Here is a 27,730-nt window from a genome sequence, read left to right on the forward strand (position 1 = left end):
GTGGATCACTGTTTCGTTTCCTGAGAGGAAGAAAACTTCTATAGCTCTAAGCCATATTTGTTTTGTATGCAAGATTTACACATGATCCATTGAGACAGCAGAAAAAGCAATGTTTTATTTTATTTAAGCATTGCAAAAAAAATAATGGATTTTAAAGCACAATGAGAAGACAACAACATTTTATTAAAATATTAACAAAGATAATGATGAATGACGGTGAAATATAAAATTATAGATAATATGATTTTTAGTGTTATATTTTCTTACTTATTTGAATTATGTTTTTGTAATATAAATTAATGAGATAAATAATAATGATAAAGTATGCATAATTAAGTATAAATATAAAAGATAAATAAATAAATTATTGTATATAGAAGATATAATAATATATATATTAGATAACAAAATAATTTACATCTTTTTATTATTATGAATATCTATGAAGAATTTCCACAATGTAAACATTTAGTTAAATGTTGATGTAAAATTTTAATATATTTTTACATAAATTATGTAAAATTTAATATTAATTAAAATTAAATTAATAAATGATATATTTAAATACTCAAGTAATATATTATCAACAAATAAAATTTTTATATAAATAATTTTTATTTAAATATTTAGAATTTCACTTGTTAAAAAACAAATATAGAACAAGGACAATTTGGTAAAATATACATTCCAGTAATCTTTTATTCATCCAACCAAACACTGTAATCTTACATTCCTGCCAAACCAACCAAACACAGTATGTAACATTCCCAGTAATCCTATTCCCTGATAATCTTTTATTTCCCTAAGGGATAAGTTTTGGATAAATTTGTATGAATATAAATTTGATTTAATTGTGTAATTTTAAAGTTGATCAGGACTAAATTTATCTAGATTTAAAATTGAGAGGTACCTAAGAGGTTTTTTACCGAAAAATTTGTATGATTGAATCGGATAGTCCTTTTCTCGGTTCGATATGGTTTGTTAGTCCCTGCTCCTGGCCCCTGTGAAGTGCGAATCTTTATACCACTTTTGTGCCGTGGGTTTGGCGCGGCGGGATTTGTATTCTAAGAATGGCTTCAAAAAGAACCAGCAGGACCAAGAAGTTTAGGAAGAACAACTCTTCTTTCAACTTCCGAACCCTAATTTCCTCTATTTCTTCTCCTCAGGTAATTTTCTCTCTCTTTTCTTTACAATTTTTTCACTTTCAATTTCACAGTCATTCTTCTTCTTCCTCTTTTTTTTTAATTTTTTTCTGATTTAAATTTGGTTGATTTTAGGGTCTAAAACCAGAAACACTGGAAGGCTTGTATTTGCTACTGCTTACTTTAAGCTGCTCTGATCCCGAATGCAATTTGAATACCTCGGAAACCGAGTTCAATTCCAACGATTTCAAACTCAAATTCAAGGATACCCGTGAACTCTCAGATGTCTTACTCCACAAACTCAATGCCAAGTTCAATGAATTATTCTCTGCTTTGAATGATGTTGTCCCCTACCCGGTTCATTCCCACTGTATTTTCCATGTCAATGTTGAAGCTTCCATTAAAGAACTAACTTTGCTTCTGAGATGCTGCATTGTTGTTTTCAAACTACTTGTTTTGGACCAGAAGCTTCTTGTCGAAAAAGGTCGAATTCTTTTGGGGATACTAAGGAAATGCGTTTCAGTGAAGTTAAAGGGAGGGAATGAGAAACCTTATAATAGTTTCGAAAAGGAGGTTTCGCGCAAATGTATGTATGTCGATAATGGTGGCACTACTGTCCACGCTGAGCACTTGGTTACTTCCTTAACTTCCTTAAGTTTCGCGGAACTTTCTAATCCATTTCATGCCATTTTATGTGCTGTGCTTGAGGTAATTTTGATTTCGGTTCCGAATTCTGATGTTGCGTATGCTTTGATTCAAAATCCGATTATTCAATTGCTTGTAATGTTAGTGCATTTTGCAGATTACTAAAGTTCATTCAACTAGGTTTTATTTGTTATAAACCATCGAATTATAGGAACAATATATTAGTTTTGATGCAGGAAAACTCATAGAAAAAATTTAGTAGCCTGGCTAGATAGATTCATAGAAAATTTTCTTTGCTTTTGGAGAGGGAAGTTATCATCCAAAGGTCCTCATGTTTTATATTTTGTCATGTATTGTTTTATTAAGATGCTTTTTGGTTTAGCCATGATATTAAAATTTGTTGTTAGGCTTGCGTTATTCTTTTGTCAATGATTGTTGGACATTACCCAGTTCTTGGTCTCTGCATTCGACTCGAATTTTTCTTCATAGATTGCTGATATTACTCTGCTATGCCTATGGCTTTACTTGTGTTCATACTACTCATCACCTTTGTATATTGCGTAAGCTGGTATTGGTATTTCTTCTATATTGGGTGGCACTTTGTTCTAAAAAAATATGGCAACTTTTCAAACTAAATGATGACATTGCTTTTTTAGGTTTCTAAGTTTCATTTATGCTTTTTAAAGTGACTTTATTCTCATCATAGATAGTTTATGGTAGTTAGGTTGCTGCCATGAGAAACTATTAGGATATACTTAAGCATGAAAAGAGGGACATATATACTAAAAATGCCATGTGTAGGTATTTGCAGACGAGCTTCTGATGCATGAATCAGTGAGGCAGTACCTTGTGATTGTTGACTCTCTCTCTTGTGGGAATGAGTTTGTATTCACACGTTACTTTGGCCATGGTAATATTGGAAGTGTGCTGGAGGTTCTTTCTGCTCACTTTGTAGTCTCCCTTTCTGATGACCAAGCATTTAAGAATTTCCTTGATAGATTATTTTGGCTTCCTAACAATAACTTCAGAGTTCCAGAAATGACTTTAACTACAGCCTTGTCATTGTTTCTTAACCCCATCCTGTTGTCCGCGCCCAAAATGTTTCAGGCATATCTGATTTTATTGGTTTCCGAAGTCATTGGAATTAGCATGTCTTCTGAGCATTTGATTCCAAGCAGTGAACTAAGAGCATACCTATCAGCATTTGAAAGGTCAGTTGCCTTGTACACCAGACACATGTCCAATATGCACACGGAAGGATACCCCATAGCAGGTGATGATTCTTTTGTGAAATCACATTTTCGTGCAAGTTACAGTCAGATGGATTTTGAATCTTGTCTTTTGCCAGCTACGAAAGAGAAAATTCATTATCTGATCGCTAAATCTGATAATTCATGGAATTCTTATTTAAGCAGTACTTTACTAAAAGAAAGGTCTGAGCTAGTTGCTGCTTCTGTTGCATACACAAAAGAGAGCCTTAATGTTGTTGAGGAATCCACTAGAGATGACATTCTATCAATCATAAGCTGTATAACGCTCCAGGGTTCTTCTGATGATGTTGATGACACTATACTGCATAAAAAGGAAGATACTAGTCCGCAACATATTTGTCTTCTCGCATCTATACTGAAGCTAATGAGTTCTGCTATGTTACAAGCCATAAGGATTTTAACACAAGGCAGAAATTCAGGGTCTTTGAAAACATCAGAAAATGTTGCATTAAGTAAGGAGTATGATTTTTTGGTGGCTACTTTCAATTGTTTCCAGCAGTTTGGTATACGCTTACCAGTTCAGAAGTTCTTACATGACATGATGGAAATTCAGCCAACAAGGCATAAGAAGTCAAAATGGATGTTCTTTCATTTCTCAGGCCTGTTGTCACTAAGTTATGCTAGTGGGCTTGATTTTCTGGTTAAGAACTGCATATTTACATTGTTAATACTGTTGAAATTATTTGTTCATGAAGCGGGTGATCTCCATGCATTTCGATCCTTATTAGACTCAAGGGTAAAATCTTCATCACAGAAATCTCCTGTTACAGTCGGAAAATCTGAACCCTCCCATAATGCTAGAGAGGTAAGGTTTTCTTTTTCTTCTTTGTACTTAGTCAAGCTCATTACATCTTTGCCTTACGAAAATATTTGAGAATGATGATTCAGGTTCTAGTGGATCGGAAATCTAGCTACGCTGTTGCACTAAAATTTCAGAAAATACGGACACTGTACTTGGGGTAGGTGACATTTTTGTGTCCATCTTATTAAGTGTTCTTGCTGATTATGCCAAGCGCCTAATTGATCCAATTTGTTCTTTCACTTTTTTGTTGTTTTTGTCTACTGTGTACATTTCGGTTAATTTTTTTGTTTGTTTTAAGTCTTTGCTAGTCCTTTTGAATAAGACTTGTTGAAATCTGGTTTTCTGAAGTATTCGTCTCCGACCCATATTTAGATACAGATATGGGGATATGACCTTTTAAGGACCTTTCAAATATATTACAAAACTTAGAAAAAATTTGAACATAGCCTTATCGACAAATACCTGCATTAGATACTTAGCAGTATAGTCTGAGTAACATAGATTTAGAGTCCACTGTTGTTTATATTTTAGAGGGGTGGGGTCTCATTCTCCTTTTTCTTCGTTGTTGTAGAACTAGATCTCAAACAAGTTCTAAAAATAGAGCTCAAGAGCAGGAACCAGGAAGTTCAGAGAAAAATCACGTTGAGTCAGCTCTCAGCATAGAAGAGACTACTGGGGAAACTTGCAATGGTGAGATTTTTCTCAGATGTGTTTTACAAGGCTCCCAGGACTCATCTTCTGTTGCGGATTTAGCCGACTTCATCGAGTGCAAAAAAGGAAAAGATTATTCTGAATGGATGAAGGATCGAGATAAATTTAGACGATGGAAATCCGAGAAATTGGAAAACTTCAGGTGGAAGAAAAGGAGAAGAGCTTTTCAGAAGAAAGCGTAGTTACTTCTGCTTGGCTTAAGGGCTTAATGCCATAAAATGGGGATTCAGAGCAGATGAACTCATTATCTTCTTTTATGGAAAAATTATGTCCATTGTATATTTTTATGCTTATGAAGAGAATGCTAGGATTAAGTATTAAATACTACCCAGATAATCTATCTTGAATTTTGATATAATGTATTATTATTTTATATCAATTATAATACTTGGTCACCAAAATTAAAAATATTTAATTTTTATTTTATTTTATAGGGATTCAATTAAATCTTTCATGACATAAAATCTCAATTATTGTTTATTTCATTATTCTTCACTTAGGGTTCCATGGATATTATGATTGAGAGAGTTACTTACACTTTGATAGTTAAATATAACATGTTAATTAAGTTTTTTTAGCTAATTAAGTATTCAAAGAAGTTCACGTTACCCGAACACGTTTTACATATATCCCATTCCAATTCGCACATCGAATTTAAAATAAAGTTGTTCACAATTTAGCTCGAATGGACCTTTAGAAAATTTATGATAATATTACTTATCTGTCATTCATATTGATAATGAGTAAATAAATTGTGATTTTCTACCATGCAACATCTATTCATTATGTAATTAGTTTTTGATGATTTTATTATTTATCCATATTCATCGAAAAAATATTATTTATTTATTATTATTATTATTATTATTATATAACAATTGATTAATTACAATATTTAAGAAAATATAGAACTATCATGCTGAAAAATAATAGATTATATATACATATAATATATAACAAAAATTACAAGTAACTATAAAAATCATTTACGGTGATAACATATCATTATAATACGTGAACAAAATTAAAATGTTAGCAGGACTAACAGCGATTGAAGGCGGGTCATTCTTCTTCTTCTTCGATTTTCGATCGATTGAATTTTCCTCTTTTGTTGGTTGATTCTGTGGGGTTTCTATTGGGCTATGTCTTCTGGTGCGACTACGGATTGGAGGAAGTTATTCGCGGCGGGGAATGAGCAGGGATTGGATTATTTCCCCCCGACGGAGTCTGAGGGCTTGCTTGTTGTGAAGCCTCCAAAAGATGTGTTCGAGGAGGGAATCTTAGAGTGAAGACATGCTCTGGTTGGGCAGTTCATCGGCTCAACCCCAAATTTTAGTTTGTTACAGAAGACAGTTGAGTTGATGTGGGGCAAAGCCACTCCGGTGAAGGTGAGTCTAGCCGGATCAAATCTTTTTGTCTTCTCTTTTTCTAGCTCCTTGGCCAGGGACTGGGTTTTAGAAAATGGTCCCTGGCATGTACATCACAAGCCTCTCTTTCTCAAGAAATGGGAGCCGATCTTGAAGGAATTATACTTTGACTTGGATCGTATGCCAATTTGGATCCAATTATTCAATGTCCCTTTGAAGCTATTTTCGAAGAAGGTACTCAACTACATCGCTAGTGCTATCGGTAAGCCCTTACATATGGACTTCATTACTGCTTCTAGGGCGAGATTAGAGTATGCTAGAGTCTGCTTAGAAATTTCTGTTAATTCGAGAATCCCAGACTTTGTTGATGTGGTTTTGTGTGACGAGTCTGTAGCTAGAATCAAAGTTGTTGTACCTAGAATCAATGTTGTTATACCTTGGATACCTGCTTCGTGTGTTGAATGTGGTAGATTTGGTCACTCTACGAAAATATGATCTCTGGGGAAAAAGAATGAGCAGGTATGGAGGGTTAAAGCACAAGAGATTAAGCAGGATGTTGTAAATAAAGTTCCATCTAGGAACGAGGGGAGAAGTGTTGGTGTGAATATTACAAACGATCCAACATAGGAGATAAATGTGAATAACATCCTAGCTGGGAATGAGGGGAGAAGTGTTGGTGTAAATTTTACAAAAGCTCCAGCACAAGAGAGGAATGTAAATAATATTCCAGCTGGGAATGAGGGGAAGGGTGTTGATTTGGTACCGAACTTAGCTCCTAATAATGTTGCGCTAGTTGTAGTGAATTGTGTAGGCAAGGCCTCAACTGATTCTGGAAGAGATATTGACAATGAATCAAAACAGGTTGCTCATGTGGCTAGGAGTAATCCTCCTATTAAGCGAGGACGAGGTAGGCCAACAAAAGAAGCAAAGACTGCTTTGGGAGGTTCAAAGAACAAGTTCGAGGCCCTTACCTCAATCGATCCTGATAGTTTGCTGCATGTTGATGATTCTAGTACGAAGCAGAGAGCAGCTTGTTTGGGAGTGGCTAAGCTTGTACAAGATTTAAAGTTAAAGAAAAAGGAGCAAGTTGACAAAGTAAAGAAAATGGAGGATAGGGTGGTCCCTCTTCCTCCTCCACTACCCTATGTTAGTTTGTTTCTGGAACGTTCGAGGATTTAATAATCCTCATAAGCAGAGAAATTATAAACTGGGCTGCTAATTGTCAAATAAGTATCCTCTGTCTGTTGGAAACTATAATCAAAGAGGTGAACTCAGCAAATATCTTAACCCAAAGGTTTAGTGAATGAGATTCTTGCTGCAATTATAGTCACGCAGTTAATGGTCGTATTTGGGTGCTTTGGCATAAACATTTGGCTTCGTTAAGCTTGTGACATATTCGATGGGCTCTTGGAAAATCTGTTAATCTTTACGTTCAATTGTAAACAGGAAAGCGACTCTTATTTAGCTCGTAAGCTTGACCAAGTGTTGGTGAATTCAGCATGGATTTAAACTTTTCTAGATTATGATGTTGAGCTTCTCGCAACTAGGGACTCAGACCACAACCCAGCTGTAGTGTGGCTCCACAAGGCTGCCCCTGTAACCAAGCCAAAACCTTTTAGGTTCTTTAATTTTTGGGCTTTACATCCAGATTTTTTTTGCCATTATAAAGGAGTCATGGAAGGCTCTGATGGACGACAATCCAGCTCAAGTTCTTTTCCAAAAACTCAAGAGGTTAAAATGTCCTCTCAGGAATTTTAACAAAAACCATTTTAATGACATTTCCAACAAGGTGAAACTGAAAAGAGAAGAGCTGCTGAGTTTCCAGCTTGCAAATTTACTGCTGTCAGCAATGTTAATGATGAAGTTCAAGCTGAAAGGGAGCTAAAAATCCTTCAAAAAGCTGAATTGTTTTTTTATAAGCAAAAAGCTAAAGCAAGTTGGATTGATGAGGGATATCAAGGGACCCATTTTTTCCATTCGGTGGTGGAAAGCAGGAGGAAAAGTAGCACAATCAGGTCATTTATGATGAATCTGGTGTCAGACTGGACACTTTTGATGATTGTCCAACGAGGTAATCAAGTTCTTCCAGAATCAGCTGGGAACGACTGATGCAAATGTCAAGGGCAGTAATATTGCAACAATTAAGGAACTTCTTAATTATTCTCTTCTCCTGGGTGCTGATACGATTTTATGCAATGATGTTTCTGACATGGAGATCAAAGATGCCATTTGGGGACAAGGCAATGAAAAGTCCCCTGGGCCTGATGGCTATAATAATTTCTTCTTCAAGAAAGCTTGGGCCATTATTGGTGAGGACTTCACAGCAGTTATTAGGTATTATTTTGATAATTCCTTTATTCTTCTTGCCTTCAACTCTACGGCTGTTGTTCTTGTCCTAAAAGTGCCTAATCCTAGCATAGTCAAAGATTTTAGGCCTATATCCTGTTGTACTGTGATCTATAAGACTATCACTAGGATCTTAGTTAGGCTCTTGTCTGCTGTATTCCCGGGCATGATTTCTAAGAACCAATCTGCTTTTGTTAAAGGGAGAAGCATTGTGGATAACACCCTCCTCGCCCAAGAGCTTGTTAGGGGCTATAATAGGAAGAATATTTCCCCTAGATGTGCTTTGAAGATAGACCTTCAAAAAGCTTTTGATTCTCTTGATTGAGATTTCATTGCTGTTATTCTTCAGGCTTTGGGCCTGCCTGAGAAATTTATTGGCTGGTTTTGGGCTTGTTTCACCAAACCGAGATATTCAATCATGTTTAATGGCAATCTTGTTGGTTATTTTAGGGGTGCTCAGGGTGTCAGACAAGGCGACCCTCTTTCTCCTTATCTCTTTGTTCTCGCCATGAATGTTTTATCAAGTCTGTTGAATGTGGCTGCTCTTAGGGTGCGTTTGGTTAATGGAATGTAAAATTACTAGTGGGAATAAAAGATTACCAGGGAATAAGATTACTGGGAATGTTGTATTTTGTGTTTGGTTGGTTTAGCAGGAATGTAAGATTACCGTGTTTGGTTAAAGGAATAAAAGATTATTGGAATGTATATTTGACCAAATTGTCCTTATTATATATTTGTATAATATTACAAATTTTAAAATATTATATATTTTCTTTAAAAAATTAAATTCATAATATTTATATAATTTTTAAAAAAAATTAAAAATATAAAAAAAGTTTAATGAAAGGGTAAAAAAAAAATTAATCCCTGAACTTCATATAAAATTTTAATTATATACTTTTTTTTTGTAAATCTAAAATAATTTAAGGATAAATTTGTAATTTAACCTTCGTAGAATTTTTATTATTCAATGACAGAAGAAGGATATTTTTGAAAAAAATACAAATTTAAGGGCATTTTAGTCCAAAACGCCGATAATGTTACAATACCTAAGGGAAGGGAGGTAATGACATTCCCGGTAATATACCCAAAAAATCTACTATTGATAATAAAACATTACCGGGAATGAGATTCCCGGCCAACCAAACATGGGAATGTGGGATTCCCATCCCATGGGAATCCCACAATCCTTGAACCAAACACCCCCTTAGGGGTATCTTCAAGTATCATCCCAAATGTAAAAGAATAGGCTTGACTCACCTTTGCTTTGCGGATGACCTACTTATTTTCTGTAAAGCCTCTATTGATTCTATTATTGGTGTACAAACTGTGTTGGATGGTTTTTACTCTATCTCTGGGCTAAAACTGAATGTTAGGAAATGTGAGATGTTTGTCGCCGGGTTGTCTGCTGTTTAATGTAGGGATATAAGTGAGGTTACGAGATTTAAAACAGGGAAACTCCCTGTTCGATACTTGGGTATCCCTCTGGTGACAAAGAAACTTACTGAGATGGACTGTCAACCTCTTATTGATAAAATAAATACACGATTGAACCTTTGGGTTAACAAGCATTTAAGCTTTGCTGGCAGACTCCAACTGGTGCGTGATGTTCTTTTTAGCCTAACTAATTACTGGTGTAGGCAGATTGTGCTTCCTGCTGGGGTGATTAGGAAGGTAGAACAACTTTGCTCTCGTTTCTTTTGGAGAGGAGCCGACTTGCCTGCGAAGGGAGCTCGGGTGAGTTGGAAATAGATTTGTCTTCTGAAGTCTGAAGGGGGTCTTGGAGTTATTGATGTCCTTGGATGAAACAAAGCTTGTGCTATGAAACTGATCAGGAATTTGCTGGTAGAGGAAGGTTCCTTATGGGTGGCGTGGATTCACTTCTATGTAATTAAAGGCTCTGACTTCTGGCACATGAACTTACATGCCTGGTGCTTCAGGAAGCTGCTGAAGTTGAGGCCTTCTGTTCATCATTTATTCACCAGTCGAGACAAATAACTCAACACAAAGCAGATTTGGGAGGATATTCGGCCCTTGGCACCGAAGGTTTTTTGGCACCACCTGGTTTGGTTTTCTGAGCGTATCCCTAAACATATCTTAATCTTATGAATGACCATCTTGGATAGGCTCCCAACCCGAGTGAGGCTCCTGCGGATGGGTCTAGTTATTGATAATGATAGGTGCTTGTTATGTAACCTGGTGCCTGAGACTAGAAGCCACATGTTCTTCGAATGTGGCTACGGGGGAAAATCTTTGGAAGGCCATTCTCTAACTCTGTGGTGTTAACCGAAGAACATGCCACTAGGATAGCGAGTTAGCTTGGGCCATGCACTGCTTCAAGGGAAAATCTCTCATCACGAGAGTGTTAAAGCTCGCTCTGTCGAGTTATGTTTATTGCATCTGGAAAGAGAGGAATGGTAGGTTGTTTGGGGGAAAAGTCAGACTATGTAACGACATCCTGAAGGAAATTAAAGACGTCGCACGGATCAGGTTGAGCGACTGCCCTATCAACAAGATGGAACCGAGGAATGCTGCTCTATGCGCTAGCTGGAGCATTGAGTGATTTCGTGAAACGATTCCTTATTTATTCTCCCTGCACTCTTACTGTATTTCTGGTTTTCTGTTGTTGAGGGATTTGGCTTATACGGATAATTGATGGTTTTGTACTGTTCTGGTTCTATTGTAGCAGGTTCCTGCTTCTTGGGTAATAAATGCAGATTATCCAAAAAAAATTAAAATGTCTTTTCATTTAAAAATTATATGTGTAACATAATATAAGGAATTTTTTTTAATTTTAAAAAACAATGAAAATTAATATTTTATTATGAAAAAATAATTTAGTATAAATTATTAATTTAATTTATAAAAAAATATTAAAATAAATATAAAATAATGTAAGATAAAATTATTTGTACGATTTCTCTCTTTAACACACACATATATTATATATATTATATATACACACACAATTTTTTTTTCGAGTAAACGCATTTCTGAATTCTGATAACTAATTTTAAATCGACTTTCTTATAATACCGAATTTGATCACCACCACCGTTTCCAATCGGACCCAAGCTGCTCATAAAAAAGAGGCAAAAGGGAGTTCGGGACACCCGCGGTTGCTACACTTTTGCGTTGGTTCCTATCGAAGCAAGCTATGTATTCATTTTTTGCTTCATAGAAATTGATGAGTACGAGGCCGGTATTCGTTTCTCCTCTTCTTAGATCTGTTGTATTTCTTTCATTTTTACAGAATTTTATAATAATGTTTGAAGCATGCATATTTCCTTTATTTGTTAGCTACCTCAGATCCGAATCTAAAACATCCAGTCGAATTTCAGATCTTCCTTTTCTTATTGCAAAGAAAATGATTCTAGCTGTATTTATTTTTGTTTGTTTCAGTTAGAGCATAGTTACTGAACAGTCGAGTTTGGAAAACATGGCCGAGGTTGCTGCAAATAATGCGGTGTTTTTTTCCCTTCAAGGATTCAATTTCCTTGAGATTTCAAGGTTTTACTGTTATTGATATGTCAATATTACAATTCTATCTTTATCATTCTTTTCAGAATCACCCAAACGAAACCTCCAAAAATGTGTTCGATTTTGGGGCGTTTGTTGGAGACTTGATTGTTGAGGAAGATGACAGCAGGTTCTTTTTAGGGTTTTAATTTCTTATAACTCTTAAATATGAAAACAAAATGACTTTATTTTTAGGATGATTGAGATTTTAATTTTTCTTGTTTGTAGTGATGATATATCGCTGGAGGGGCTTCAACTGGAGGGGCTTCAACGAGAATTGGAAGAATGCAAAGATGATGATGTGAGTAATTTTTTATTATTTGCTTTTATGTGTATTGATTTTAGGTTGTCATTAGACCAAACATCTAATGATTCAAAAGGAAAATTTCTGTTTCTCAAGCTTTAGAGGCTTATATGGTTTTACCCTCACATATACGATGTAGGTGGTTGCAAACATATTGTCTAAAGGTGTAAAACTAAGGGAGTATACAAAGGGGGTTGAGAACAACCTACGAAAAGTTGAGTTGGATTCAATTCAGGTTTGTAATTACTTAAAAGTTACCCCACTGCACCCATTGAATATGGTATTTTGTTACTAGAGCATGCTAATTCTTGGGTTGTACGTTTACTTCTTTTCTTTTATTTTGTTTTCGCTGAGCCATTCTTATAATATGTAATGAAGTAGCGGTAATTAGCAGTTTAGCTCATATTCTTTCTTTGGAGGCTACTTGTTTCTAATGTCACATGGTTCCTATTTTGCCAACCCATTTGTTCAAGTTCAGAAATAATCTTTGCATAAACGCTCTTTTATTATCAACTATCTTATTTTACTTTTGTTTTCCGTGAACTGTCAATGTTATTATTTTTGCATACAAAGGCAAGTGATCATTCTATTAATTGGTTTTCCAAGTATTGGGTTGATGCAGGATTATATAAAAGAAAGTGATAATCTAGTGTCTCTCCATGATCAAATTCATGATTGTGATAGCATCTTGTCACAAATGGAAACCCTTCTCAGTGGATTTCAGGTATTCTTGTTCCTGAAACTAGTTGAGCTTTTTGATGTTATTTGTACCATTAGATCATCTTTTCTCAATAAATGCGTTTGTCTTTCCTTTTTCCGAGGTCCATAACTAATTGATTAATGTGCGAAGTTTGAATATTTTAAACTTCAATCAAACTTCCCACTTTTTTAGATTGATTATAAACAGATACTTTTAGACACTTAAGTATTTAACTCGACATCAATTGTTCAATTTATACACAAATAGTGATAAATTACATTTGCATAAAACAATGAACTAAACTGAAATATTGATTTGAATTGGTTTCTTATTGCATAATTTGAAATGACTTTGAGCTTGGTGCACTGGCTAGTCAGATTAAGGAGTAGATGACTTGCGGTTAATCTCCAATTAGTAGGCCATTTGAAGTAGCACAATCGTGTCAAGTTATAAGAATAATAAGTTGGACTTGAAACTTAACATAGGAGGCAAATCAAATGATTTTTGTTTTATCTTCTTGTCATGCTTATATTTGCTCCCACAGGATTTGATGGGATTATTTTTAGTGATTTGATAATTTTTTATACTTTTGTAGATCAGTTTTACATTTTCTCAATTACATTAAAAATCTCTGATATCCACTGTTTTCATAATTAATATGCTCTAAAACTTGTGCCAGGTCGAGATTGGTTCTATCAGTTCAGACATAAAAATTCTCCAAGAGAAGTCTATGGATATGGGTCTAAAGCTAAATAATCGCAAGGTGTGCTTCCTTTAGAGAAAAAAGTAGTTCTTTGTTTGTATTGGAGTTAACATAGGACAAATGCTCGTATGTTAATAATTTGATAGACAGTAATTGTCATCTTGTATGTTGCCTCACTTTTGCCAAATGACTCACTTTTGCCAAATGAAAATTAGCCTTTAAGAATATGTGCTTTTCATGTGAAAATCTACTCTTTCTAATCTTAACCTGTCTTCCCTTGTTGTTTCTCATTTTTTGGGAATGGTGTAGCTTGGAGGAACTTTACATTGGTAATCTTGTTCATGCATATTAATGCACCTCGAAATATCTTATCAGCGTTATGTGGTTTAAACATCTGTTTGAAGCTGGCCAAGGATATATATGTTCTTTTTGGTTGTTTCTATGTGCTTTATTTTGATTGGTAATCACTAATGTTTTGTCTATGTGTTGAACGTATCAAGGGTCCTTTAATGTCCAATAGTTAGGTTCTTTCCTTTCCTATGTCATAAATTTTATTTTAAACCATAAATCAAGGTTTCATAAGAGAGTATTTGTTGCCCTTTTTGACTCTAAAGATTCAGACATATATAACACTTCAAACAAAAAGGAAACGTTACACCACTGATTTTTAAATTGTTTTGATTTTTTGTTTTAAATTCCTTTTGGAGTTTCAAAGGACTATTCCTCATGCTCTCTTCTTCATTCAAGGATAGTGATATCTTTTCATCACTGATGGTTACCATTAAAGCCTATATATGTTCCCAATCGGCCTTTTCAGTATTTTCCTTTATTTCTCTGCCTTCATTTAATGCGCTTCACCTGAATATCATATTTAAGTTTCTGCAAGACTGCATGATTGATTATTTTATATAATGCAAGTTGGCTGTTTAATTTTGTTCTCTAATAATTTCTTATGTTTTCTAACTTTGGTTAGTATAAACTCTTAGTTAAGCCTGCTGACAAGATGTTCTCTATGTTGCAAAAACATGTAGACTGCAAGATGCTATTGTTGTTTTTGTTGTCATATCAGCTTTCTCCAATAAGCCTATAAATCAAATAAAACAATATTTAGTGCTACTACATTCAACTCTCATCTGGTATGACACAGTAGACTAGTCCTATTTTTTTTTGATAAGAATAGGTGGCCTCATTAAAAATCCCCTTCATGATTAATGGAGCTCATAGGCAGCTCTTTAATCAGTGGAAGGAGGAAAAGAGTGCCTTATAATTTTATTAGAAACATGAAAAGTACATAAGAGTTACAACAACCTACAAAGTCCCTTATAAGGAAAAATAAGAACATAAAAAACAGCCCTAATCAACAACTCAAAAATCAACCAATGCCAGCCTTAGCTAGGGCATCTGCCGCTAGGTTAGCTGACCTATTGACCCATCTAATAACACCTTCAAAAACATTGAGCCTATCCACAATATCTTTAACAATAGCAGCGTAAACGTCTGGGCATAATTCAGCTTTCTTAATCCAGTCCACTGTAACCTTTCATCTTTCCTTTGCATTCAAATGTAGTTTCTTATGCTCCAATGTGGTTTTGCTAATTTATCAATTGTTTTTGGACCAGATGGCAGAATCGAAGCTTGCTAAATTTGTTGAAGACATTATAGTCCCTCCAAAGATGGTTGACATAATTGTTGATGGAGAGGTATTTACGATTATTTTTGTTCCACCTACCCCTAATGTGCATATTATAATTTTTGTCCGGGTGTTTTTGTTATGTTTCGAGCTGTGTGTTGTGGGTAGAGGGTGTTTGGAACAGGTTATGTAATAATGTTCTATTAATAAATTTCAGAGGTACTCTTTTTCTCCTTCCAATGTCCTTCAGGTTGCTGCTGTAAAACGAAGGTTATGAAGGGGTTTGAGGCCTCCATATATTTTCTATCAAAATTTTTTTACCTTTCCTTTGATATTTTATTTGTATAGTGTCTTGCTCAAAGGGTCTTTTGATATTGTCTTACATGGCACAATATGGTTATGCAATTATTAATTGTGTCAGTTGCCTAATATTTCTTGGGGTGTTCCTTTTAAGATTTCATGAGAGAATATGAGTTGAAGAATTCTCCGTGTAGGTTAGGAAAAAGTTCTAGATCTGGTCCAAATTCCCTAAAGCATTTTTGATGAAGTAATTTGTGTGATTTTTGACTCCCTAGCAAGTGATGTACTTCAGATGGAAAAGAAAAGAAAAACCATAAATTTAACAATGTGCCTCCTCACTTCCTCTTTTATGTTTCTCTCTATAATACACTTCTGCACATCCCTGAGTATTTTTTCCCTTTTATTGTGAACTTAAATGAATGCATGTGATAAAAAGATAGGGGTCACAAAAGTTTGGGAAAAAATGTGGAAGAAGTGTTTAAGTTGGTTGGAATATGAAATAGACTTCGTAATGATTCTATTAGAAGATATGAAAGGATGCCATGTCCAAAGGGGGAGGGTGGAGAAGTCATAGGTGGAAGCTATAACAAGGAAGTCTTTCTTTTACAAATCATACATAAATCATGGTTCTCAATTGAGCACAATGGTGTGATATGACTCGTGAATTTGAGCACACATGGTGGGGAACAGCTGGTCTGTTTTATTTGTTTTCTGGATGAATTATGTCTCTTTGATGCTTGTCTGGACGAAGTAACTGTTTTCTGCTCTATGTTTGATTTTGTCTTGTAATAATTTATAACAGAGTCTTGATTTCTTAGCTTAATCCTCTTGTATGTCTTTATGGTTTCAGCTATTAGTGTTCTAAAATATTCTAGTGAATTGTACTTTTTTTTCTAAGGTACTTGCAATGGCATTTCTTTTAGGTAAATGATGAATATATGAGAACTCTTGACATTCTAAGCAAGAAGCTGAAGTTTGTTGAGGTGGATCCTATGGTTAAAGCTTCAAAAGCACTGAAAGATGTTCAACCTGAGCTTGAAAAATTGCGGCAGAAAGCAGTATCCAAGGTTAACTTAATTACCTATTGCTTAGATGTCATTTATTAAGTAAACTTGATATTATTATATAGGTAATGTGTATTGGTTTGTTTATTTAATAAATCATGAGGTATTCTTTTCCTCCTTTCAATTTTCTTTGACATAAGGTTTAGTATGTTGATGATTATGAAGGGGTTTTTTAACGAGGCCTCCAATTCTTATAAAAAAATTATATAGGTATTCCGAAAAGATTTTAACCATCTATCTGCCATCATGCATATCATTCTGCTTGTGCTTGGACTGTTTCTGTGGTCATTCTCTAGAGACCTTTTTTGGTTATTGATGGAACATTCTTTGCTTGGAGATCTATGGGAACATTTTCTAGTTCTTGCTTGACTTTATACCTTTAGCACCGAGCATGCTTAATTGTAAGTGCATGTACTTGAAGAGTTGGCTGGCTTTAAATTCCCTTCCTCAAAATAATAAAAAGAAACAAGAAAAATTTTGTTTACAAGTTTATAGTGTTTAGCAAAGAACCTATCCCTTGTTCAGAAACTAAAATAATTTTTCTGGTTTTCTCGTTAATTAATAGTTCAATGTTCATTACATATATGGAATGAAATGTCAATATTTAGAAAATTCATCTGCAATTTTTGTTTACCAATGCTATCATATATACAAATGATTTATGTTTCAAAACTTTGTGATGTTGATTTGGTGTTAAATAAGTTTAAATGTGAATGTAGTTTATCTAGGTAGGCTTTTAAGAGCCATTGCATTGGAAATGAAAATAAACTATAGGTTATTTAAACTTTAGAAGAGAGAAAAAGGCCAGTCTTCCTTCGGCGTGAGTTGGACTGTTTTCGTCGATAACCTAAGTAAGAGAGTCTCTAGAAGAGTGTTAAAGGAATTTATTTCTTGACCAGGGTCATGTGGTGAGAGTCTTCATACCAAATGTGATGAAAAACCAAAGTATAAATCTTCCACGTTTGCCTTTGTTCAGTTTGGTAATGAAACATGAATGAGGAAGGTAGTCGAAAACATAAACAGGTTGTGGATCGATGGGAGGAAAGTTTTTGTTGGAGTTGCAAAATACCAAAAAGATCGACCAAGGGCTATTGGTACATCTCGGTCACTAGTTGATGCTCAGGAAAAGGTCACAGAAGAAAAAGCTAAACCATGTGAGAAGGCTGAGATTCCGAGAAGTACAAGAGATGATAGATCATATAAAGATGTATTGTTGTCGAGCAGTACGCAGAAGAGTGATTCGGAGCAGAAGGGAATTAGATATGATAGTTTAGACAGGGGGAGAGGGAAGAAGAATATTTGGGAGATGCATATTCCTACTGAAAGTTCAAGCTGGGTGAAAAGATCTCTCACGGGTATTGTTAAACATACTTTCGACTTGGAGTTGGTTCAAAGAGCCTTGGTAAATGAAGGTTTTGAAGTTCAAATTGCGAGCTGGGGGTAAGTATGGAATTCTTGTGTTGTTACATTTAAATCTGAGGAAATGATGAAGGAGGTATGGTCGAATAAAAGTGAGGAGTTATGGTTCTGGTTCGACCGACTGGCGCCTCTGTTGAGTGAAGGTGGAGTGCCAATGGATTACTGTCTGGTTGAGTTGTATGGTGTTCCTCTGTTATGTTGACAAGAGAATTTTCTAGAGAAGTTAGCAGGAAGGTGGGGATCAATGGAGGGTATCCAGGAATCTACTAAAACCAGGGAAGATCTCACGACAGTGAAAATTTTGCTAAGGGTGGCAGGTCCGTTTGACGTCCCGGAAGTGTTAACTTTAGGCTCGTATGGAAGATCATTCAAGGTGACTACTAAGTTGGGATCTACTTCACTGATTTCAAAATTTTTTTATTCGCAACACGCTGGAGAAATTTTCCGATGAAAGAGTCACAGTCATAGAGTCGCCAGAGGAGGAAGATGAATTGACAGCCCACAATCTTCTGACATGTCAGGTCCAATTCGGCTTGTTGAGGAAGCTCGTCAAAAAGTGGACACATGGTTGATCAGGGATTTTCTTCCGGGTTTGGTGCAGTAGGTAAAGAATTACTGTTTTCAAAAAGAAGTTTGGAAGGGAAAGGCATTAATGAAGGAGTGTCAGATTTTCTTAGCTTGGGGAGTAGTAAAAGGGGAGATTTTGCTGGGCTGGGCATTAGAAATAATGAGGATTCTAAAGGAAGTTATCAGGCCCAATCAGAGAGGAGCAGTGAGCCATTATCTCCCATAAAGAGATTAATTCCTGCTGGTCCAACAATAAATCTTATTGGGCTCGGTTATGCAAGTCAAAAAAATAATCACAATTCTTCAAGCAGATCAGGGAAATAGACAAAGCTAGGGGAAGTCGATGTTTTTTGTCAACAGAGGTTGGCATTAAGGATCCAACAGGGATTGATGATGAAGTGGGGTCTGCTAGAGGTTTAAAGTTGATAAGTACGAGAGTTGGTTCGCAAACTCGTTCTGCAAGCTCTCTATCTATGAAGAGCGCCCCGGTTGGAAGGAAGTTAATCAGAAGTTACAAGAGAGTTTATAGTAGGTCTAGGGAAAGGAATATGGATGATGTATCAGGAGGGGAGTGCAGTAATAAGTTGGGTAGGGCTTTAATTTCAAGAGGATATTATTCTGAAATTCCAGAGGCTGCTGTTTTTACAGAAGGGGACAGTGATGGTTCAAGGGGGAGATTTAAAAGATCCAGGGATGCTTTAGATCATGCTAGTGTTTCTACATTATCCTCATCAGCTTTTCCTTTGCTGTTGGAGGAAGCTATTGCTACATGGGAAATTAGCAGGATATTGGGTATATCTTTCAAGGAAGGGAAAAAAGCTTTTCTAGAAAAAATTATGGATTTGGAGAAAGGCTTGAGTGGTACTAGCTGAGTTCGTGGGTAAATCCTGGGATTGTTTTGGTATTATCAAACAAGAATATGATGCCAAAACTATTTATTTTGTCTTGGAACGTTAGGGGGTTGGGCAAAAAAGAAAAACAAAGAGCTGTACGAAAAATAGTTTCTGAGAGAACCAACGTTTCTTTTTCTACAAGAAACAAAACTTGAGATTTTACCAAGCTCTTTTTTAAGGAGAAGTGGTTTGAAGAAGTTGCAAGGGTTCGTTGAGTCATCAGCAGCAGGTTCTTCAAGAGGTATTTTAAGTTGTTGGGATGATAGTTTTTTTTAGCTAGAAGATCAACATATTCACAGGAGGTTTATTGCTGTTTTCGGGAAGTTCAAAACCAACCAATTTAGGTGTGGCTTCATAAACGTTTATGGTCCATCTGTGGAAGAAGAAAAGGCTAGTTTTTTTGAAGATCTGGGATTGTTTTTAAATGGGTACAGTATACCTTTTTGTGTGGGAGGGTACTTCAATGCCTATTTAACAGAAGATGAGAAGAAAGGTAGAGCTCATAGCAGAAACTCTATGGAAATTTTTAGTCTCTTTATTCAGCAAATGGGGCTAATTGATTTGCCTTTAATTGGGGGGAATTTTACCTGGAGCAACAATCGGGATTTTCCTACTGTTGTTAGACTGGACAGGTTCTGGTGAATGTTAGTTTCTCATCAGCATTTTCTGGTATCACCCAATCGTTGCTGCCTAAATCTCTCTCCGATCATAACACAATTATTCTGGAGAGGGGGAAGATAATTGGGTAAGAGACCTTTTAGGCTGTTTAGCTATTTAATGACTGAGGATGGTTTTGAGGAGAAGGTTGTAGAGTCTATTAAGGAGTTCAAGAAGAATAAGAAAAGAGCTGGAATTTTGAGCATACTTAGGAATACGAAGTTTGCTAATAAGAGCTGGTATGGGAATAGGAAACAGTTTCCATGTGTTGATATTTCTGTTCTAGAAGACAAGATTCATCAGCTGGAAAATAGGATTCAACAAAACCAAATTTCCAATGCTTATGACAGTCTAGCAGAGTTGAGGTTTTTGAGAAATGAACTTTGGAGACTTTACAAAATTGAGGAGCAAATATGGTTCCAAAATTCAAGAGAGAAGTAGGCTAAAGATGGAGACCGAAATTCTAAATTTTTTCACACATGTGCTACCATTAGGAGGAGGATGAATTCTCTGAATGCTATTAATGTTGAAGTTGAAATTATCAAAGATCCTGTTCTTATCAAGTCAAGTGTCAGAGATCATTTTTTTAAAGCATTTAACTGCTGTTCAACTTTGGAAGTGGAGGATATTAAGTTGAATTTTTCAAGAATTTCTATGGAGCAGTCTTATGTTAGAAAAGGAGTTTACGGAAGATGAGATTTGGGAAACCTTAAACTCGTGTGATAGTAACAAAGCTCTTGGGCCAGATGGGTTGAATATGAGATTTTTAAAAAAATTCTTGTCTTCCTTGAAAGGTGATATTCTGAAATTTTTTCATAATTTTTTCTTGGAAAAGGATTGGGAGCATGGCATTAATCATTTTTTCATAACTCTCATTCAAAAGGGTTATAATATTGGGGGTTTAGACGATTTCAGACCTATTAGTCTAGTAGGTGGGATGTACAAAATTCTTTCCAAGTGTCTTTCGAGAAGGTTGAGATGTTGCATCGATGATATTATCAGTGATTCACAATTTTCTTTCATTCATGGTAGACAAATGTTGGACCGTTCTTTTATTGCTAATGAAGGAATTGACTTGTGAAGGAAGAAAGGATTGAAGGGTTGTGTGTTTAAGGTGGACTTCAAGAAGGCTTATGATACGGTAGATTGAGACATTCTCTTTAAAGTAATGGCGAAAATGGGGTTCGGATCAAAATGGTGTTGTTGGATTCGGAAATGTGTTACAACAGCTTCGGTGTCAGTGTTAGTTAATGTTGTTCCTACTGATGAATTTTCTATGGCTAGAGGTCTTAGACAGGGCTGTTCCCTGTCCCCTTTGCTGTTTAATTTCGTTGGCGAGCTTCTTAATTTACTACTACTTAAGGCAGTATCTTCGGGTCTATTTTGTGGTCTGGTTGTTGGCAAAGATGAGGCTTCTTTTAATTTATCTCATCTGCAATTCGCAGATGATCTCATCATTTTCTGTAATGCATCGAAGACACAAATTCTTAATGTTAAGAGGGTTCTACAGGTTTTCGAAGTAATGTCAGGCCTTAAACTGAATCTCACTAAAAGTAAATTATTTGGTATTAATATTAGGGAGGAAGAGGTAATGCAGTGGGCTAATGCTATCGATTGTTCAGTAGGACATTTCCCTTCAGAATATTTGGGGTTGTCGCTTGGTGCTAAGAGAAATTCTCTAGTGTTGTGGGATCCGGTAATGCAGAAGTTCTATAAAAAGTTAGCCGGATGGAAGGTTAAGACACTGTCAATGGCAGGGAGATTGGTCTTATTGAAGGATGTTTTGTGCTCGTTACCCACCTATTTCATGTCCATGTTCAAAATTCCTTCTTCGGTGATTGTTAAACTAAATTCCATCATGGCCAGATTTTTATGGGGAGGAGGGTTAGAGGTCAAAAAAATTCACTGGGTTAATTGGTCGACAGTGTGCTTTGCAAAAAGTGTTGGTGGTCTTGGTGATTTGGAAATCGGTAATCCAAAATCATTTCAAAGAGGATCAGTTTGGAGCTAAGTTTCGAAGTTTGTTTAAAGTATCGGTGGGGAATGGAGGGAGAATCAAATTTTGTTTTGATATCTGGGCGCTTGATTCTCCTCTTAAAGTGGTTTTCCCGAGATTGTTTGTTCTTTCTTTAAACAAGAATGGGAAGCTAAGGTTCTTATGGATTTTCCTCAATTGACAATGACATTGCCTAAATAATTGTGTCAGTCACGTGTTAGTGAGAGAAGCTCCAGCTTCTCTCTAACCCGCGTTTTCAAATTTCAAATTCCCCAGGCGTTTTTGAAAATTTTTCTCTCCTCCGACTTACACCCGTTGTCCGCCGCCATCATCAGCCACCCGCCGCCGCCGTCAGACGCTGCGCCGACCGTCACTTCCGGTGGCCGTTAAACACCAAAACTTCCAGATTTTTTCGACTCGAAGCCAGCATTAAGGATCTAAGCTTCATTTCACCAAGGAGAGCCTATAACTCGGTGGATCTTAAACGTAGCCCTTCGACTTTTTAGCTGTTGGCGACGCTTCTTCTTTTTTTCTCCAACGACAGCGCGATCTACAACAGCAGTATAATCATTATTTTTACTTTCTCCATCTCCTTGCGTCTGTCGTCTCTCCACAAAGCAATCAAGTCAGCCACGTTCGTCGCTGATCTTTAGCTGCAGTTTTGGTTTTGTTCATCACCCTTTCTTCCTTTGCTTTTCTTCAACGATAAAGCAACGCAAAAGAAATGAGTTCCCGGAAACTTGAAGTTGGTCTTGCTACCCCTCTCCATTACAAGTCCTCTCTGCAAAAGCCAAGGCTAGCTGCAGAACATGCTTCGGCTTTGCAGTCTGTGGAGGCGGGGATTTCCAAGATACGAACTGCTATTGTGGCATTTGATCGCCTTGTTAATTCCCTCGGTTCACTTAAAGACACCGCTGAATTACGTGACAAATTGCATAAGACAAGGCTTGATATTGAGCAGCTCGTTAAAGAGTCTTCAGCTAAACTAAGGGAAGCAAGAGAAGTTGTGCAAGATGCAGAAACCTTAAAGAAATCTGTCGATGAGAAGCTTGCAGCTGGGAGGGAGACAACAAATTCATCTTCCGTTCCTAAAGAAGTTCGTCCATCAAGTTATGATGTCCATGTGCTGGAGGAAAAGGTGACCAAGAAACGCGTGGAAGGAGATGAGATGAGGGTTGAAGCCGCAGCTCTCGGGGCTAAGGCTGGCCGTCAGTCCAATAGTGGGGATAAAGTGGCTGGAAAAAGTTTGAAAATTCCGGATAAGAAGGCGAATCGAGTGGAGATTTTGGTGCCGAAGGTTACGGAATCGGAGCTTCATAAACAGAGAGTGGAGCAGCAGGCGCCGACTTTGAAGGTAGCGAAGAAGGCCAAAGAGAAGCAGTGTAGGACTGCGGCGGGGGAGAAATATGAGGATGCTGTTGGAGTCCACCACAAAGGGGTGCAGTAATGATAAGACTGGATGCTACACGTTATTTATTGATAACTTACCAAGAACATTCACTGGAAGAGGTTTGGATTTTTATTTCGCTCTCATGGTCGGGTTCTTGATGCTTTTATTCCAAATAAAAGAAATTCAAAAGGAGTTTGCTTTGGTTTCATTCGCTTCGCAACTATCAATGAAGCAAGGAGAGCGATCTCAAAAATTAATGGTTCTCATATCGACGGAAGCAAAATTGGTGTTTATTTCGCTAAATTCAAACCTCGACAGTCCTTTTGGAGAAAGTCCTCGACAAGTGTTCTTCGCAAGTCTGGGATGGAAGATGTTTTGAGGAAGAATCATTATAAAGTTGAAGGTGTTATAGATGAAGAAAAACTTCAGGTGTTGAGCAATTGTCTAGTGGGGTGGTGCAAAGACTTTGTCAAAATTGGTCATTTCGCCAGACAAATGCAAGCGAAGGGCCTTATTGGCTTCACCTTAATGAGAGCTGCTGGTAATGCGATTTTAATGATTTTCGAAGACTGCTTCATTGAGAAGCGTGAAGAACGATAAATCAAAGATTCTTGCAGAGTGGTTCTCCATAGTCGAAGCTTGGTCAGAGAGTTTGGTAATGGAGTGTCGTCGAGTATGGTTAGTTTGCGAGGGTGTTTCTTTTCACACATGGAATTGGGATACTTTCAAGAACATTGCTGATAAGTGGGGTTTATTACTAGCTATCGACGAAAGTTGTCAGTCTCCATCATCCTTTGATCGGGCAAAAATTCAAGTCCTCACAAAGGCTGATGCGAGAATTGATGCGATGGTGGAATTGAAGGTTGTTGACAACTTCTTCAAGGTCATGGTGCATGAGATAGAACCTTCATTCAAACCAAACTCTTGGGCTCCTGAAGAAGACGAGTCTCATTAGATCTTGTCTCTTCAATTGTGGTTTTAGTCTATATGGTTGTAGGTGTTGCTTTTAATTTGTATTATGTTCTGTTTTATTCCTACTGCTGGTGGTGTAATTAGAAGTAAGGTGATTTGACTGTGGCTTTGGATGAGGTCATATGAGGTTAAGGTGTTTGTTGTAATGGTGTACATCACCATGAGATGATATTCCATGGTATCTTTTGTATCGGGTATTTTATCAATAATATTTGAGGTACTCTTTTCTTCCTTCCAATTTTCGTTAACATACCTTTAGTATGTGAACAAATACGAAGGGAGTTTTTAATGAGAACTTCTATAAAAAAAAAGAAAAGAATGGGAAGCTAAATGAGTTTGGAGAGTTTCGGACATCAGTTTGGTCTTGGCATGTTCAAATGAGGAGTTTGAGTGACTGGGAATTGGATCAGTTTTCTGATTTATTGGCTATAATTCACAATTTCACTCTTTCCCATGAGTTGTCAGATGGGTTGGTCTGGAGAGGGAATGGGGAAGGAATTTATAGTCAATTCGAGTGTGAAGTCATGCTGTCCTGTTTCGACAACAGACTCCTTTTGGATGAAAAACATTTGGAGGGGCTTGGTGCCTCCTAGAGTGGAGGTCTTTATGTGGCAGGTGGTGTATCAAAGGCTGCCAATAAAACAAGAATTACAAAGGAGAGAAGTTTAAGCTATTGTAGATGTTGCATGTCCTTTATGTAAAAAGGAGGCTGAATCTTCATCACTTATTTTTTACTTGCTTTGTGGTGTGGACCCTATGGAATAAATTTTTGAATTTTTGGGGAGTTTGTTCGGTTTTACAGGCCAATGCTCAAAGTTTTATGTTAGCTTGGGAAGATATGGTGCCTAATTCTAAAATTTGGTCCTTTATTCCGGGAGTGGTTCTATGGACTATTTGGAAATTTAGGAATGACATTGTGTTTGATGGGGGAAGGTTAGATCAGATTGATCTATTTTTTATGGCAAAATGTAGGCTGGCTACTTGGTTCTTAGCTAACTTCAAGGATGTGTCTATTCTAAAGGACTCTCTCATTAGTGATCCATCTCTTGGGGATTGTTGCTCTAATTCAAGTTTTTCAATCATCAAAATTGTATCTTGGTCTCCTCCTCCAAAGGGCTTTATAAAACTGAATGTGGATGCAACAGTGAATGGAGATTAGAGGAAAAGTGGTGTTGGGGGCATTCTAAGAGTTGAGGATGGCTCGGTGATGGGTTCTTTCTAAGAGTCTGCTGGTCCAGGTCCTCTGTTGATAGAGCTTATGGCAATTAAGAAGGGCTTAACTTTCTTTGCTTCGATTCATCAGCGGTTTAAGGAACGTTTAATTTTTGAAACTGACAGTAAAGTAGCAGTAGATTGGGTCAAGAATTATGATCATTGTCCCTATGTCTACATAGACTTAGTGAAAGACATTGTTACTATGTTTAGAGATTTGAATGGTATTATTAGATGGGTTGCTAGATCAGCCAATGTTGAGGTTGATAGCTTAGCTAAGGCTGGTATTGGCTAGTTTCACTGTTTTGATTAGGCTATTTTTAGGCTTTGGGTTGGTTATTGTATAGGGAGTGTTTATGTTTGTTTTTGAACATTATGTATCTTTCGGTTATTAATGAATTCTAAGGCACTCTTTTCCTCCTTCCGCTGATTAAGGAGCACTTTGTGCTCCATTAATCATGAAGGGGGTTTTTAACGAGGCCTACTTTCTTATCAAAAATAAAAAACTGTAACCACCTCCACATATTCATGTCTGGATTAGAAATGATGTTTTCTCTTAATGGTTAGAGATGTCAGGTGCAGAATCAATTCGCACAATCAGGACCCCTTCATGATGTCATTTAAACTTACGAACGATGCATGTTAAATGCTTCTGTTCAGTTTTTGTTGAGCATAGACTGAAATCTATAGTATGTTGGAGTTATTTTATATGTTTTCTGATTACTTGGCTGTCAAAATTCAAAAATGTCAATTGCTAATGTGGTACTGATCTGTTGCATATTCTTTAAATTAATTTTTACTACGAACTAATTAGTATAAAGGAATCTCTCATCTGTGTTTTTCTTTCTGTAGGTGTTTGATTTTATTGTTCAAAAGCTTCAAGCACTGAGGAAACCGAAGACAAACATTCAGATTCTTCAACAAAACGTTCTTTTGAAATACAAGTACGCTTCCTCTATGATTTTTTTGGTGGCTCATTTACTGTTTCTATTGTGTTCAACACCCGGATGCTTAGCTTAGATCTACCTTAGTATATGAATTTCAAGGAAAACCTGTATATTCTAAGAATTTTCATGAATTCTATCATACTCCATCAAACTGTATAATTGCATTAGCCCAAAAGGTAATTGGCATGTATTTGATCTCTATGTATTGTGTGATACTGCCTTTAATTGTTGCTATATCGAGCCTGGGTTAACAAACAAGGCCCAGGCTCAACTGGTATCATGCCAAATAGTGAGACTAAGGTGCTAAAAAAAACATGAGTGAGAAAGCTAGTGAGAGAGCGATCGTGGAGCTTGGTTTGGGTTCTTCTGACAGAGGCGGAGCACTACTGGAGAAGGAGCCTGGGTAGCTTTCATAGATAATCTTAGTAGGAGAGTGCATAGAAGCGTTTTAGCTATTTCGACAAGGTGATCAAAGTGTTCATTCCGTTCGTTAATAGGAGACCAAAGTACAAGGATTATACATTCGCTTTTGTGCATTTTGCTTGTAAGGAGGATCTGTTCAATGCAAAGGATAGGATGAATAATGTTGTGGTAGATGGAAGGAGGATATCGGTGTCGATTGCGAAATACCAGAAGAGAAGTTATCCGCGCGGCCGAGAGCGAGCTACTGGAGTGGGGAGTGGAGTTGCCAGCGAAGTGGAGCCGAGAGGGAAGAGATCAACAGTCCAAGTTGAGGCGAGGAGGAGGGAGTTGCTAAGTAAATTTCATGATGGAAGATCTTATAAGGATTCAGTATTGGGAAGGGATAATACTGAGGGTCAGCAGAGGAATAGATGTGGAGATACGAGGGAGAATAAGAAGCCTTTGGAAGTTCATATTCCAATGGAAGAAAGGACTTGGTTAAGATCATCTCTAACTGGTATATGCAAGCAGATTTTCGAAGTTGAGCTTGTGCAAAGAGGTTTAAGGACTGAGGGTTTTAATGTCAAGGTGATAAGGTGGGGTTTTGCGAGAAATGCATGTCTGATTGTATTTAAGTTGTGGAGGAGAAAATCGCAGCGGTGGAGGACAAATGGGAGGCATTGTCTTTCTGGTTTAAAAGGTTGGAGCCTGTCATGGAGAAGGGCGTTCCATTACCTTTCTGTGCAGTATCCTTGATGGGTGTTCCTTTAA

The 27,730-nt window shown here is 36.7% G+C and overlaps 2 protein-coding genes across 5 annotated transcripts in view; both read left to right on the forward strand.

Moving 5' to 3' along the window:
* The first annotated feature begins 1,022 nt into the window (after nt 1–1,022).
* Nucleotides 1,023–4,897, forward strand: LOC120129899. Its single transcript, XM_039147292.1, has 5 exons — nt 1,023–1,166; nt 1,278–1,850; nt 2,589–3,863; nt 3,947–4,017; nt 4,432–4,897. Exons 1-5 carry the CDS (start codon nt 1,071–1,073, stop codon nt 4,751–4,753), a joined length of 2,337 nt encoding a protein of 778 aa, XP_039003223.1. The 5' UTR covers nt 1,023–1,070; the 3' UTR covers nt 4,754–4,897.
* A 6,370-nt stretch (nt 4,898–11,267) lies between these two features.
* The window catches only part of LOC120130030 (vacuolar protein sorting-associated protein 52 A-like), a 37,617-nt gene continuing 21,154 nt past the window's right edge, over nt 11,268–27,730 (forward strand). The window contains exons 1-10 of one of the 4 annotated variants that reach the window (XM_039147381.1): nt 11,268–11,486; nt 11,687–11,750; nt 11,851–11,933; nt 12,032–12,104; nt 12,247–12,342; nt 12,730–12,831; nt 13,487–13,570; nt 15,130–15,210; nt 16,364–16,507; nt 26,463–26,554. In XM_039147381.1, the coding sequence (XP_039003312.1) occupies nt 11,724–11,750; nt 11,851–11,933; nt 12,032–12,104; nt 12,247–12,342; nt 12,730–12,831; nt 13,487–13,570; nt 15,130–15,210; nt 16,364–16,507; nt 26,463–26,554 (782 nt within the window). In that variant the 5' untranslated portion in view covers nt 11,268–11,486; nt 11,687–11,723. Of the gene's footprint in view, nt 11,487–11,686; nt 11,751–11,850; nt 11,934–12,031; nt 12,105–12,246; nt 12,343–12,729; nt 12,832–13,486; nt 13,571–15,129; nt 15,211–16,363; nt 16,508–26,462; nt 26,555–27,730 lie in introns of those variants that run through there. The other 3 variants (XM_039147384.1, XM_039147383.1, XM_039147382.1) reach the window with 3 other exon arrangements.

Source organism: Hibiscus syriacus, unplaced genomic scaffold, assembly GCF_006381635.1.
Source record: "Hibiscus syriacus cultivar Baekdansim isolate YM2019G1 unplaced genomic scaffold, ASM638163v2 tig00110505_pilon, whole genome shotgun sequence".
NCBI lineage: Eukaryota > Viridiplantae > Streptophyta > Magnoliopsida > Malvales > Malvaceae > Hibiscus > Hibiscus syriacus.

What these genes read in the sequence shown, in the direction of transcription:
- LOC120129899 (XM_039147292.1), top strand. Translation starts at nt 1,071, where the DNA reads ATGGCTTCAAAAAGAACCAGCAGGACCAAGAAGTTTAGGAAGAACAAC. An exon ending in CCTCTATTTCTTCTCCTCAG is followed by an intron (nt 1,167 to 1,277) that starts GTAATTTTCTCT and finishes GGTTGATTTTAG; the next exon opens with GGTCTAAAACCAGAAACACT. An exon ending in TTTTATGTGCTGTGCTTGAG is followed by an intron (nt 1,851 to 2,588) that starts GTAATTTTGATT and finishes TGCCATGTGTAG; the next exon opens with GTATTTGCAGACGAGCTTCT.